At 34.5% G+C, this 12,435-nt stretch overlaps 1 protein-coding gene across 1 annotated transcript; it reads right to left on the bottom strand.

The window, feature by feature from the left end:
• Window positions 1-706: 706 nt before the first annotated feature.
• On the bottom strand, window positions 707-7,885 carry LOC142525211 (uncharacterized). Its single transcript, XM_075629406.1, has 4 exons — window positions 7,529-7,885; window positions 7,247-7,385; window positions 1,124-1,209; window positions 707-1,015 (listed from the first exon to the last, which is right to left on the bottom strand). The coding sequence occupies exons 1-4, from the start codon at window positions 7,838-7,840 to the stop codon at window positions 884-886; spliced, it is 669 nt and encodes a 222-aa protein (XP_075485521.1). The 5' UTR covers window positions 7,841-7,885; the 3' UTR covers window positions 707-883.
• Between the last annotated feature and the right edge of the window lie 4,550 nt (window positions 7,886-12,435).

Raw genomic sequence — 12,435 nt, 5'->3', positions numbered from 1 at the left:
ATTTAGAAGCTTTGAAATATATATATTTTTTTGTTTATCTATTATGATTTTAGCTAAGTAAGATATATATTAAAATGTACGGCTCTTCGTTTACCAAAGTCCGGTTTGGGTTCGTTTGATAGAATGAAAACATGATTATTTATTCAATGATGCATAATAAGAACGGTGAAATAAAGAATAAACTGCAACAAGCACTACGCAGCAGATGAAAATCGAATCAACTCAGTAAACGATCCTCGTGTTAGAACGTGATGGCGTGGAAGGTGATGATTTCACAGCTGCTGACCCCTCCGCGGACGAGACTATGCAGCTTCTTCTCTGCTACTTCGGTAGCCATGAACAAGAATAGTCAAGATCGAGTGACAGTTTGGCATTTATGGTCTGATTTATGTCTTGGTCTATACATCGCATTTCCACGTTCTGATTTCCATGTTCTCATTCGTTGACCATATATATTTCCATTCAAATTTGAGAAGAGTAAAAGAACTGACAAAATTTATGACTTCCCATCATATGGTTTCCAAGTAAAGTCGGGCCAGCATACTCATCAACTCCGTGATATGTGGTAGACAAAATTAACTGATGAATAAATTAGTCTATCAGATACACATCAGTCTTACCCAACAAAAAAGCATATCCTCGACGCCACATGAACGAGGGCACCTAAATCAAAATACAATTTTTTAATTCACGAAATGCGTAAACATTTATGTCGGGATAACCAACCAAGAAAATATATTTAAAAAAACTATACAAAAAAGTTCAGAAGCAAAGATTTATATATTTAGTCTAACAAACAGTCAAACCAAAAGTTTCCTGCTTTTCTTTCAGCCAAGATAATCGATATGTAAATGAAGGTGTGAACAACCTCTTTACGGGAAGCCTACTGGTTTTTCTTTATCATTTTAGAAGTGGAGGAAGGGGATCCGAGATCTCGACTGGTAGATCTTACTATAAACAGAAGAGTCTCCACCAGCATGCCCAATACCAGACCAAGGATACCTCCAGCAGCATTCTGAGTACATAAAAATAAATATATGACCAATGTTCGAAAAACAAATTAGAACACTGAAGCAAAGATTAACACGAGACTTGGTAAAAGGCATTTGAGTAGAGGAGTTACCATAGCAGGAATATGGCTAAACAAGGCTCTGAATGCAGCATATCCAAGCAAGTATCCAGTAAACATTATCAGAACAACATGCAGCCCTGTTCAATCACCAAATAGGGTTGATTTGAAGTCATTTTAGTGATGTAGATACATGAAAACAGCACATAATTGAATTGAATAAGAGACAAATCAACATTATAACCATCAACTAACCCAAAAGTCAGGATCTTCAGAATTAAAGCGATGAGGTATTATTAGGTACCAACGGTAATGGCTTATAAAATAGAAATTCTTCAAGGTTGTGTTAGGATAGATGGACTTGGGGAATTTGAATATATTTGGATCTAAATAACTTTCTTATTGATCATAGATCCATCATAAACATTGATATATGTGGTCAAAAGTGTAATGGAATAATCTGACATCAACGTAACTAAACAATATCCCAAGTAACAGGATTGAATATGGTATCGAAGGTCCAAAATACTTTATATTAAAATTCTTCAATCCAAATACAGTCTAAAAAGTAAAAATATAGAATTTTAGAAGACAAATCATAAGAGTTTCAATAATCTCACTAGAGCTACAAATAATAGTTTTTTTCTTTATTTTTAGACCCATTTTCATTTCTTCAGAAAGCCGGAGAACTTCTAATGAAAGAAATTGAAAAGCAAAAATAACACTATGCATGCCCCACTACGAATGATTTCCTTTTTACATGTGGCTGAATGAGAGTCAATTCATCAAAATATTTACATACTATGTAAAGAAGCAATGTTATATTAGATAAGTAAGAATGTAAAAGAGAAACAGCTGTTGCCATTAAATAATTGTGGATTCATTCCAAACATTCAAGATTTGAATCAGTAGTTAGTTTTTGATGTAGTGGGTTACTGGGTAATTGGCTAGCAAGTTATTTAACTTCTAATTAGTTTTTCTCAAACTTTGTTTTATAAAAAGCTTGTGATTTGTAGTTTGTACGCTACAGTGAATTCAGAAACTTCAACGAGAGTTTAGGGAGTGCGAGGATCGGGGAGTAAGCTGAGGGATGACTTGTATAACTCCTGAGGGATGACTTGTATAACTCTTGTAATTGAAGGAAATAAATTTGTTCTGGAAATTCTCTTTGTTTCTATTCTATAAGCTTTTCGTATTTGCACATCCCACATGTATTCTCCCAACTTTATACAACATTCCCTTAACTATTTCCGTTGTCAAAACTCAATAAATTGGTACCAGGGCCAGTTTGTGGGTTCAAGGATGACGTCCACAAAGTTCGATCAGGAGAAATTCGATGGGAATAATGATTTTGGATTATGGAGGATGAAAATGTGAGCGTCGTTGGTTCACCGAGGCCTCAATCTTGCATTGAAGGAGGAGAAAGAATTTCCAGCAAGTTTACCGGCCTAAGAAAAGACCGATTTACTTCACAAAGCGCACAACATACTGATCTAAAACTTGTCAGACTCAGTTTTGAGCCAAGGACGATACCACGGCTGGAGTGTGGAGTAAACAACAGTCTCTGTACATGACAAAGACTCTAGTGTGCAGGTTATTCTCGAAGCAATCCTTGTATGTTTTCAAGATGAGAGATGATGGTGATCTTGAATGTAAACTGGATGCATTTGAAAAGATAATATAAGATTTAGGAAACACTGGAGTTGAGATTTTGTGGACACCTTGTTGTATGGCAATGAGAGTTTGTTTCTGGAAGATGTCCAAAGTGCACTGAAATCTAAAGATCTGAACAAAAAATCACGTGCAAAGGACAGAGACAGAAATGGTGATGGATTAAATGTGAGATGAAGGCTATAGAAGAGAGAGGTCGATAAGAAGCAGACCAAGGTCACCGTAAAAAAGCAAAGCAGAAATGTTGTGTTTCATAAAGCAAGGCATTTCAAGCGGGATTATCCGGAGAGGAGGAAGAAGAAAACAAAGGATGATAATCAGACTGATGAAGCTAATATTATTAAGGGGTATGATACAGCAGAGGCCCTCATGGCTTTTTCTGATGCATTGATGACTTCCTCTGGAAATTTTAAGGAGGACTGGATCTTAGACTCCGGATGCACCTTTCACATGACTCAGAATAAAGTATGTCTTCAAAACTTTTTAAGTTTATCAGGGCCAAAATTACTTCTTGGGGATGATAATGCATGTGCAGTGGAGGGAATAGATATTGTGAGTCTCAAGTTACAAGATGGCATGGTGAGGACATTGCATGACGTGAGATACATTCCTAAGCACAAGAGGAATCTTATCTCACTTGGTGAATTTGATAAGGCTAGATATACTTTCACCAGAGACAACAAAAGCTTAAGGATTATCAAAGGAGCAATATGTACAAGGGATAACTGAGACATGAGTTGTATCGTATCATCTGTTGGGGAAGGTTGTAACAGATTCAGTCTGTAATCTTGTGACCGGGCAAAGGAAAACAACTTCCTTATGGCACAAGAGGTTGGGGAAGTCACAAAGGTATTCAGGAACTCAAGAAGCAAGGAGCGTTGGGGATCATCTTGAGGATGATTTGGAATTTTGTGAGTATTGTACTCTTGGTAAATCTCACAAGGTGAAATTAAACACTGGACAGCATACAACCAGATCAAAATTGGACTACATATATATGGACTTATGGGGACCAACAAAGACTCATTCACATGCTGGTGCATTGTATCTCTTGACCATAGTGGTGATTATTCCAGAAAACTCTGGTCTATCCACTTGCCAACAAGGACCAGACCTTCAAAAAGTTCAAGGAATGGAAGACACTGATTGAAACTCAATCAAGGTGGAGGATCAAGGCCACAAGAACAGACAATGGAATGGAATCTTGTCAAGGGAGTTCAAGGATCTGTATGCAGAAGGAAGAATATTAAGACATAGGATTGTAATAGGTAATCCTCAACAAAATGGATTGGGTTCAATAGAACCTTGCTTAAGAGAATATGATGCATGCTCAAATCTGCCAAAAGCATTTTGGGCAGAGGCTGCCGTCATAGCAGCATATTTGATAAACAGGTGCATTTTTACTGCATTAAATGTCAAAATACCACAGGAAATCTGGAGTGGGAAATTTCCCGATTATAATATGTTAAGAACTTTTGGTTGCTTATCATATTTTCACACCAGACAAGATAAACGGGAGGCTAGGGCATTGAAGTTCTTTTTCTTGGGATATCCAGAAGGTGTTAAATGCTGTAAACTTTGGTGCCTTGATCATAAACACAAGAAGTGTTTGATCAGCAGAAATGTGGTGTTCAAGGAAGATGAAATGACGATGAGGAAGGTAAGAGCGAGAACCTGGAAAAAACATCATCTAATTCAAAGAAGGAGGAGACTACTCGTGGGAAATATCACAAGCCACTTGGAAGTCTGAACAAAACTTGTTGACAAGACCAAAAGGCAAATTATACCCCCTGACACGCATGGCTATGCTAACAATATTTATTATGCTTTGGCTGTAGCGGAGATATCTTGTAGATGGATTTATAAGAAGAATGATCATATAAATCCAGGTAAACCTCCCAGGTATGAGGTGAGGTTGGTTGCAAGAGGATTTCTTCAACAGGAAAGAGTGGATTTTGGTGAAATTTACTCACCAGTTGTAAATAAGGATCAATTAGAATCCTCCTAGCATTGGTGGCACGACAAACCTGGTAACTGCATCAACTTGACGTTAAAACTGCATTCCTCTATGGAGATTTGGACGAGAAAATCTCCATGGAGCAGCATGAAGGATTTGTTGGTAAGGGGCACGAAGACAGAGTATATTTTCTGAAGAAATCAGCCAGTCCCCGAGGCAACGGAAAAAGAAGTTCAATGCACTCGTGTAAAGCCAAAATTCAATAGATGAACAGGATCTCATCTACCTGTTGATATACATACATAATATCTTGATAGCAAGCCAGGATAAAGTACAAATACAGAGATTCAAGGCTGGATTAAAGCAAGAATTTGAGATGGCCGTTGGTTAAGCTATCAAAATCCTAAGCATGGAAATTACGAGGGCCAGGAGAAAGAGACTTCTATATCTCACTCAAAAAAGTATTTGGAAAAGATACTTAAAAGATTTAGTATGTTTGAGTCTAAGGGAGTTCGGTTATCAATGACATCTCATTTCAAGTTGTCCAAGTATCAATCACCAAAAATCGAGGAGGAGGATCATATGAATAAAATACCATATACGAGCGTTGTGAGATCTATTATAATATTACGACATGGTATGCACAAGACCTGACTTAGAATATGCAATGAGTGTGATCAGCAAGTTTATGTCAAAACCTGGGAAGATTCATCGGGAGGTGTCAAGTGGACATTAAGATACTTAAAGGAAACAATGAAGATTTGGGGGACTAGACTCCAAAGACAGGGGATTGAACTCGGAGATGGAGGAGGAGCTAGAATAATTAGATGATACAGTGATTCACATTCGTTGGGTGCAAAGACAGTAGGAATTACTTTCTGGTTATATATTCACCATGTCTGGGACTGCAATAAGCTGGAGATCAAGCTTGCAAGCAGTGGTGGCACTCTCCACGACTTAAGCTGAGTTCATATCATTGATCAAAGTAGTAAAAGAAGCCTTATGGATCAAGAGATTCTTAAAGGAGCTCGGGATTGAACAAAACATGTGGGAAAGAGGCTAAGTGTACGACAATCCGGCGGATATGTTCACTAAGGTTATACCCACCGCAAAGTTCGAGGATTGTCTGGCATGGATCGAAGGCTCTTGAATTTAGGAATGAAGAGGAGATTTGTGGATTCATTCCAAATATTCAAGAGTTGAATAAGTAAAAAGTTAGTTTTTGATGCAGTGCATTAATGGGTAATTGGCTAAGAAGTTATTTAACTTCTAGTTAGTTTTTCCTCAAGCTTTGTTTTATAAAAAGCTCGTGATTTGTAGTTTGTATGTTATAGTGAATTCAGAAACTTCAATGAGAGTTTAGAGTGTGAGATGATCTTAGAATAAGCTGAGGGATCACTTGTATAACTCTTGCAACTGAAGCCATGACACTTGTCTGAAAATCTTCTTTGTTTCGCTTCTATAAGCTTTTCGTATTTACACATCACACACACATTCCCCCAACTTTATACAACATTCCCTAAACTATTTCCGCTGTCAAAACTCAACAACAATCGACTATCTTTTCTCTACAACTCTCCCATCCATGGTCCTTGCACTTATGGGTATCTAGACTCTCTACTGCCATGAGGCAAAAAATGAAAAAGTAACAGAGAAGACTAGGTGATGTGCAAACAATGTAAGAACAGTCGAAAGCAGTATGCACACTCCTTCCCGACTAGACATTTATAATTTTATAGCTAACAAAAGTATTGACAAGACCAATGTTAGAAGCAACTAAGTAACAAGAACAGTTATTCAGTACCTAAACGTAGTTACGAGAACCAACTTCCTAAAAAATAACAATAAGCTAAACCTTTAAAGTTAATCCATTCATTCCTAGAAAAAAACTATACAAAATCTCTCTGGTTGGCTATCTTAACAAGCAGTGACTTAGACAGTGACAGAAATCCGAACATGTTCAATTGCTGCATCCAAGGAGGTAGAGTTCAATTTAAAATAAATTGCTGCCAGGGGATAATTGTGAGCAACATCACCAGGTCCTACTCCTATATAATATTTAAATTCCTTTGCATCTTTGTTGTCAATTGAACATTATCCATTATCATAAAGAAATTCGCCATTTAAAAAAACAAAAAATCACGATGATTTTGAAACTAATTGTGGTTTGCAAACTAGAGAGACTGAAGAAGAGCAATAGAAGGAAAAATGGAATGCAACATTAAGCAAAATTGAGGCACTGCTATAAAATTTAAAACAAATTTGACAAAAATGCAAAAACTGAACTTGGTGGCAATCAGGGACAGTTCCAACAGTAGCCAAGCAGAACAACCACATTTCTCAAACAGCAAAAATACATGATTTCTATAGGTAGTCCCTCTAAAAATCGCAAGTTTTGGCGTTCTGCCTTCTTCGAGTATTATGAGTTCTATCCCAGACGTCAATTTAAGTTGAGAACTCAACATTAGCTCAAAATGAAAGAACCGATGATATCATATCAGTTTTAACAAACAAACAAAAAAGTAATCCGCACGGAAAAGAAAATTTACCAAAGCCTAATTGATCTTTGTAAGAAGAAAAAGGCTTCACTTCATGCTTTCTAGGAGTAATGTCCTTCACCAATTCTTCATACATTTTCCTTTCCGCCACCTCGTCTAGTTTTGCCAACCTCGCCTTCAACTCTTCACCCTATGTATTAATTGCCAATGGCAGTATCAGTATCTTCAAATTCACTACTATATCCAAAAAACCATTGCTTCGAAATGAAATCCACATGGCATTGATATGAGCGTGACACATTCAAGTAAAAAAATATCTGGAAGAGAGTATACCTTTTCCCTGGGTTTGGGGCTGGCAAAGAGGAATTCGCAACCGGAGAGGATAGCTGATAAATCGGGTCTTTTAACATGCTCCGACCCGATCCAGATACTTCTCAGGGATTTATACGGTATGGAGGAGTGCACGATAAGAGAGGAAGATATATCTCTGAGATCCTCGGACAGGTGACGGTCCGTGGAGGCCGCTTCGAGGAAAGAGCGGATAGCATTGGTGGTTGATATGATGAGGCCGCCAGTTGTCATCGGCACAACAGGCAGCGGAGAGGTGGTGACGGGAATGAGAGAGCTGTCGTCGTGTTCTACCATTTCTGAGAATGCATAAACGGGAGTGGGCTTCACACAGCTGAGGGTTGAGAATGGTAGGATCGTATCAAATTTTGGGCCGAAAATTCTTGATTGTTAAGTCCAGCCCATGTAACCCATGAAGTATAGTGAGCATCGAGTACATTTATCCTCCATATAAAATAATAACATCAAGAAATTATCCCAATTGATAGAATAGGTTGACATTTGATCGATTGTCAGAAATTTGACTCTTCCCGCTAACATTTTATCGGATGAACTTGTGACATAGGACATGTATAATATATTTAGGTATAATTTGATAAACTGGATAAGAGATAGATTGACAAATAATCTTCATTATCCCACGTTTGATATCTATTTAGAAAATACATGATAATATCATCTCAATTATCATATTATATAATATATAAAATTAGGTAAAAATAAATAAATCATGCAAGCACTGTCGACGCATGAATAGATAAGAAATATAAACTCAGGCAACAACTTTGAAATTATAAAATTTATTATGATAAGGTTAATTTTGTCATTACAATCTAATATATAAATTTAATCACTCTTATTAAAATCATATCAAACATTAAATACAATATCTTACATCTTATTTATCCTTAACATATCATTATCTTATATATCACATACTTATCGTACCAAACTATGTCTTATATGACTAATGCGACTCACAGAATATGTGTTAGTTTGAGGGCTATAACGACAACATTACAAAAAGGGATAATATTGTAATTCAATGTTTTCTATACTCAGTAATGTAATTGTTCATTTAAATTATAAACAGATAAAATAATATTATTATAAACTTTCTTTACAATCCTTGGTCCTCCAAAAATAAAATGTCTGCGATCCAATATACAAACCCAAAATATGATTATTATTTTTTTTATTACAATTACAATTCCAAGCACATATAAAATAGTTACGCACAGGCAACATGTACACCATGGATAATTTTACAAAAAATATATATATTTAGAATTAAATGAAATAAGATGAGAAATTTGACACCGTGTGTGCAGAGGCTGAGGCACATATATAAGTACTCCGGCTAACCCAATTTTTTTAAAAAAAATTTATATGAAAATTTTGTATAATTTTGGAATAATATGATAGTAGTCTGGGTAGATCAATTTAAAATATTAAAATATTCTAGAGTTTAAAATTCTAACTCGAGCAGAATCATATTTGTAGCCTCTGGTACTGCGTGTGTGAATGGACTTGGACTAGCACTTCAACCGTATCTGACGCGTTTGTAGTATAGCTTTGACTGTTGAAACAATGGCGTTGGAATAATTCAACAACGAATGGCGATTTCGATGGTTTGGACCAACACTACAACTATTCATTTGGGCCCAAAATTAACCCCAAAAAAAATCCGTAACATTTTTAATCATGATTAAAATTTTAAAAATAACCTATTTGATAATTGTAAAATTATAAAATACAGTACATTTAGAATTGGAAAAGGTGGGGCCATGAGATATGGCAAGTATGAAGGGTAAGTATGAAGGGTAACGACTTGAACTCTACTCTTCTAATTTGAAAATAATTTTTTTTTTAGTTTTGTTAGTATCATCTGATCGATTTTAAAAAAAATAATAATAATTAATGACTGTGAAATTTTTTTATCGTTTGATTTATACACTTTGTTATTATTATTATTTTACACACGCAACATGTATACACTATTACTATTTCCACGTACAAAGCATTAAGACATGTCTTAACATAGTATTTAGAAAAACCATCATCCCTATTTAAAATTAATTTGTTTTACAACAGAAATTAATAAGTAATTTCATAATAAATACGAGCCCAAAATGCCTCCATATTATTTGTCGTCGGCCAATTGACGCGACGCCGTTTCACAAAAAATATCTAGGACAAATTTGACGAAGTTATTAGGATGTTTCACGAGAATTCGATTCAAAATCATACAAATGTACTTCGAAAAGGGAGGGGCCTACTTGTGTGACATGAATTTGTTTGTCTGTTTCCTTTAAATTAATGTAACCCCGACCTTGAAGTAAGGTTTTGAAAATCGAACGCCACTCACAACTTGACCTTTTCAATTCTAACTTTGTCTCCGGCTTCATTTTTTTTTTTTAAACTCCAAAATAATATATTATATATTGCGTCTATTCTGAGACGGTCTCACGAATCTTTATATGTGAGACGAGTTAACTCTACAAAACAAATACGCTCAGCAGAAAAAATAATATTTTTTCATGGATGACCCAAATAAGATATCTGTCTCACAAAATACGACTTATTAGACCGTCTCACACAAGTTTTTACTTGTATTATAATATGATATGCCGAAAAATAAACGGATATTAGTAACATTTTTATCGATAAACATTAGCAAAAAAATGTAATTACGAAAGCTGCTTCCATGTCTGATCTTATAAAAAAGACCTCACGATCTCATTCTTTAATTTCTTTTGTAGTTATGGCGGATATAGTTTAATATTATATGCTTTTATTTTTACAAATAAAAATAGATCAGCATTTTGTAAAGGAGATATTTTATCAGTCTGCCTTATCCCTTTGTTATTAATAATTAAAAATATGGCAATTACTCAAGAGATAATGACCCCATTCAGGTTGCCAAGCGTAACTTGACAAGTGACATTGATTGTTGCGAAGCTAATGTCACCAAACGTGCCTTTTTGGAAAAACTCGTCCAATTTAACTAAATACGTATTAGTTTAAAAGAAAAAATTAAATACAAAAACTTGTGTGAATGGGTCTCACGGGTCGTATTTTGTGAGACGGATCTCTTATTTGAGTTATCCATAAAAAATATTATTTTATATGCTTAGAGTATTATTTTTTATTGTAAATATCGGTAGTTGTCCCGTCATAAAGATTCGTGAGACCGTCTCACAATAAACCTACTCAAAACTAAATACGTTTAATTATTACGATTTTAATATTGATTTGCTATTGATTTTGTCACTCTTGAGTTAAATTTCGAGTATATTTTAAATCAATGTCGGTTACATTATTTGTCCCCTCTATTTTGTTGTTTCTATGATTTTATCGATCCTTTCTTTACCATTTTCTCTATATCTGTTCTTTCTCTCATTCTTACATTGGTTAATATTTGTTTCCTTCGTTCGGATAATCTTGTAAGAGTCTCAGATATTGCAACGAATTTTTTTAATTTTTTTTTTTTGGCTTTTTTTACTAATTTTTTTATTCAAATTTCATCGGCACGGCCACCATCTTCGAATTTAGGTAAGTTGAGATTTTTTTTTTTAATATAAATTCAAAAGCCACCAAACACGAGTAATTTGGTAAGAGAAAAACACGTATAATTATTTATTGTGAAGTTCTTTCATTTTTCGAATCCATGCAACTGAAAAATTTTGAGATTGGAAAATGGTCCTGGTATTATATAATTATCTATATAACATATATTAAAATTTTTAAAATTTAATTTTCATTAAAATGATTTAAAAAAATTACTACTACGTACACAAAACAAATCAAATTTGAAAAATTTTCTCGTATGGAATATAAATATCATATCAGTAGCTTTATTTATGGCTAAAGTAGTTAGTTAATTGAACAAAATGACAAAACATCTAAGAGTTTTTTTTAAACATCGAACATACAAATCAGGAAGAACGACCGGGAATTCCCTACACCTAGCTAAATTTTAGGGTGAATCTATACTTACACCGAGAGATTTAGTTCTAGTTTTTGTTTTTGGCAAAAACTTGTGTGAGACGATCTCAGGGTCGTATTTTGTGACACAAATATCTTATTTGAGTCATCCATGAAAAAGTATTACATTTTATGTTAAGAGTATTACTTTTTATTGTGAATATAGATAGGATTGAGCAGTCTCACAGATGAAGATTCGTGAGACCATTTCATAAGAGACTTACTCTTTGTTTTTTATAAGATGATCAACCGATCATATCATTTTTAAACAAAAAATGTAGAATCCATAAAAAAAAATTATTTCATCTTGTACAAACACACTGAGACTTAATATAGATGCATCTTAAATTTTACCCCTCGACGGGTCCGAGAAATTGATTTTTTTTTTTAAATAAATATTGAAGTAGGTAATATTGGTGAGCACCCTCAAGAACCAATTTATTACACATTTATTCACTATGTTAATTAATTATTGAGTAGGTCTCTTGTGAGACGAACTCACGAATTTTTATCTGTGAGACGGATCAACCCTACCGATATTCATAATAAAAAGTAATATTCATAAGATAAAAAGTAATACTTTTTCATTGATGATCCAAATAAAATATATATCTACAAAATACCATCCGTGAGACTGTCTCACGTAAATTATTGACTTAATTATTTGCATCTTCGAGACCTGGAAGAATATCAAAAGCAAGAGAATTTTACAATTGATCACAAATTAAGCGTTGAGTAATGATGATATTTGATACCATGCCCATCATTTCCAAGTGGAAAACTGAGGGTGACTTCTTTTTTTAAAAAATAAATCGGTGGAGAATATATTCAATTTCCCAATATAATGCATAAGAAATAGTACTTTATGGTTTATATATCCAACGGGGGAGATGTACTGAAAACGA

The sequence above is a fragment of the Primulina tabacum genome, chromosome 14 (assembly GCF_025594145.1).
Source record: "Primulina tabacum isolate GXHZ01 chromosome 14, ASM2559414v2, whole genome shotgun sequence".
Taxonomy (NCBI): domain Eukaryota; kingdom Viridiplantae; phylum Streptophyta; class Magnoliopsida; order Lamiales; family Gesneriaceae; genus Primulina; species Primulina tabacum.
The sequence above is the reverse complement of the archived record's forward strand: the minus strand, read 5'-3'. Positions and strand labels throughout refer to the sequence as shown.

Coding starts and splice junctions, on each gene's coding strand:
- LOC142525211 (XM_075629406.1), bottom strand. CDS start 7,840: ATGGTAGAACACGACGACAGCTCTCTCATTCCCGTCACCACCTCTCCG. Junction 7,386..7,528: donor GCCCCAAACCCAGGGAAAAG/GTATACTCTCTT, acceptor ATTAATACATAG/GGTGAAGAGTTGAAGGCGAG. Junction 1,210..7,246: donor CAAAGATCAATTAGGCTTTG/GTAAATTTTCTT, acceptor GTGATTGAACAG/GGCTGCATGTTGTTCTGATA.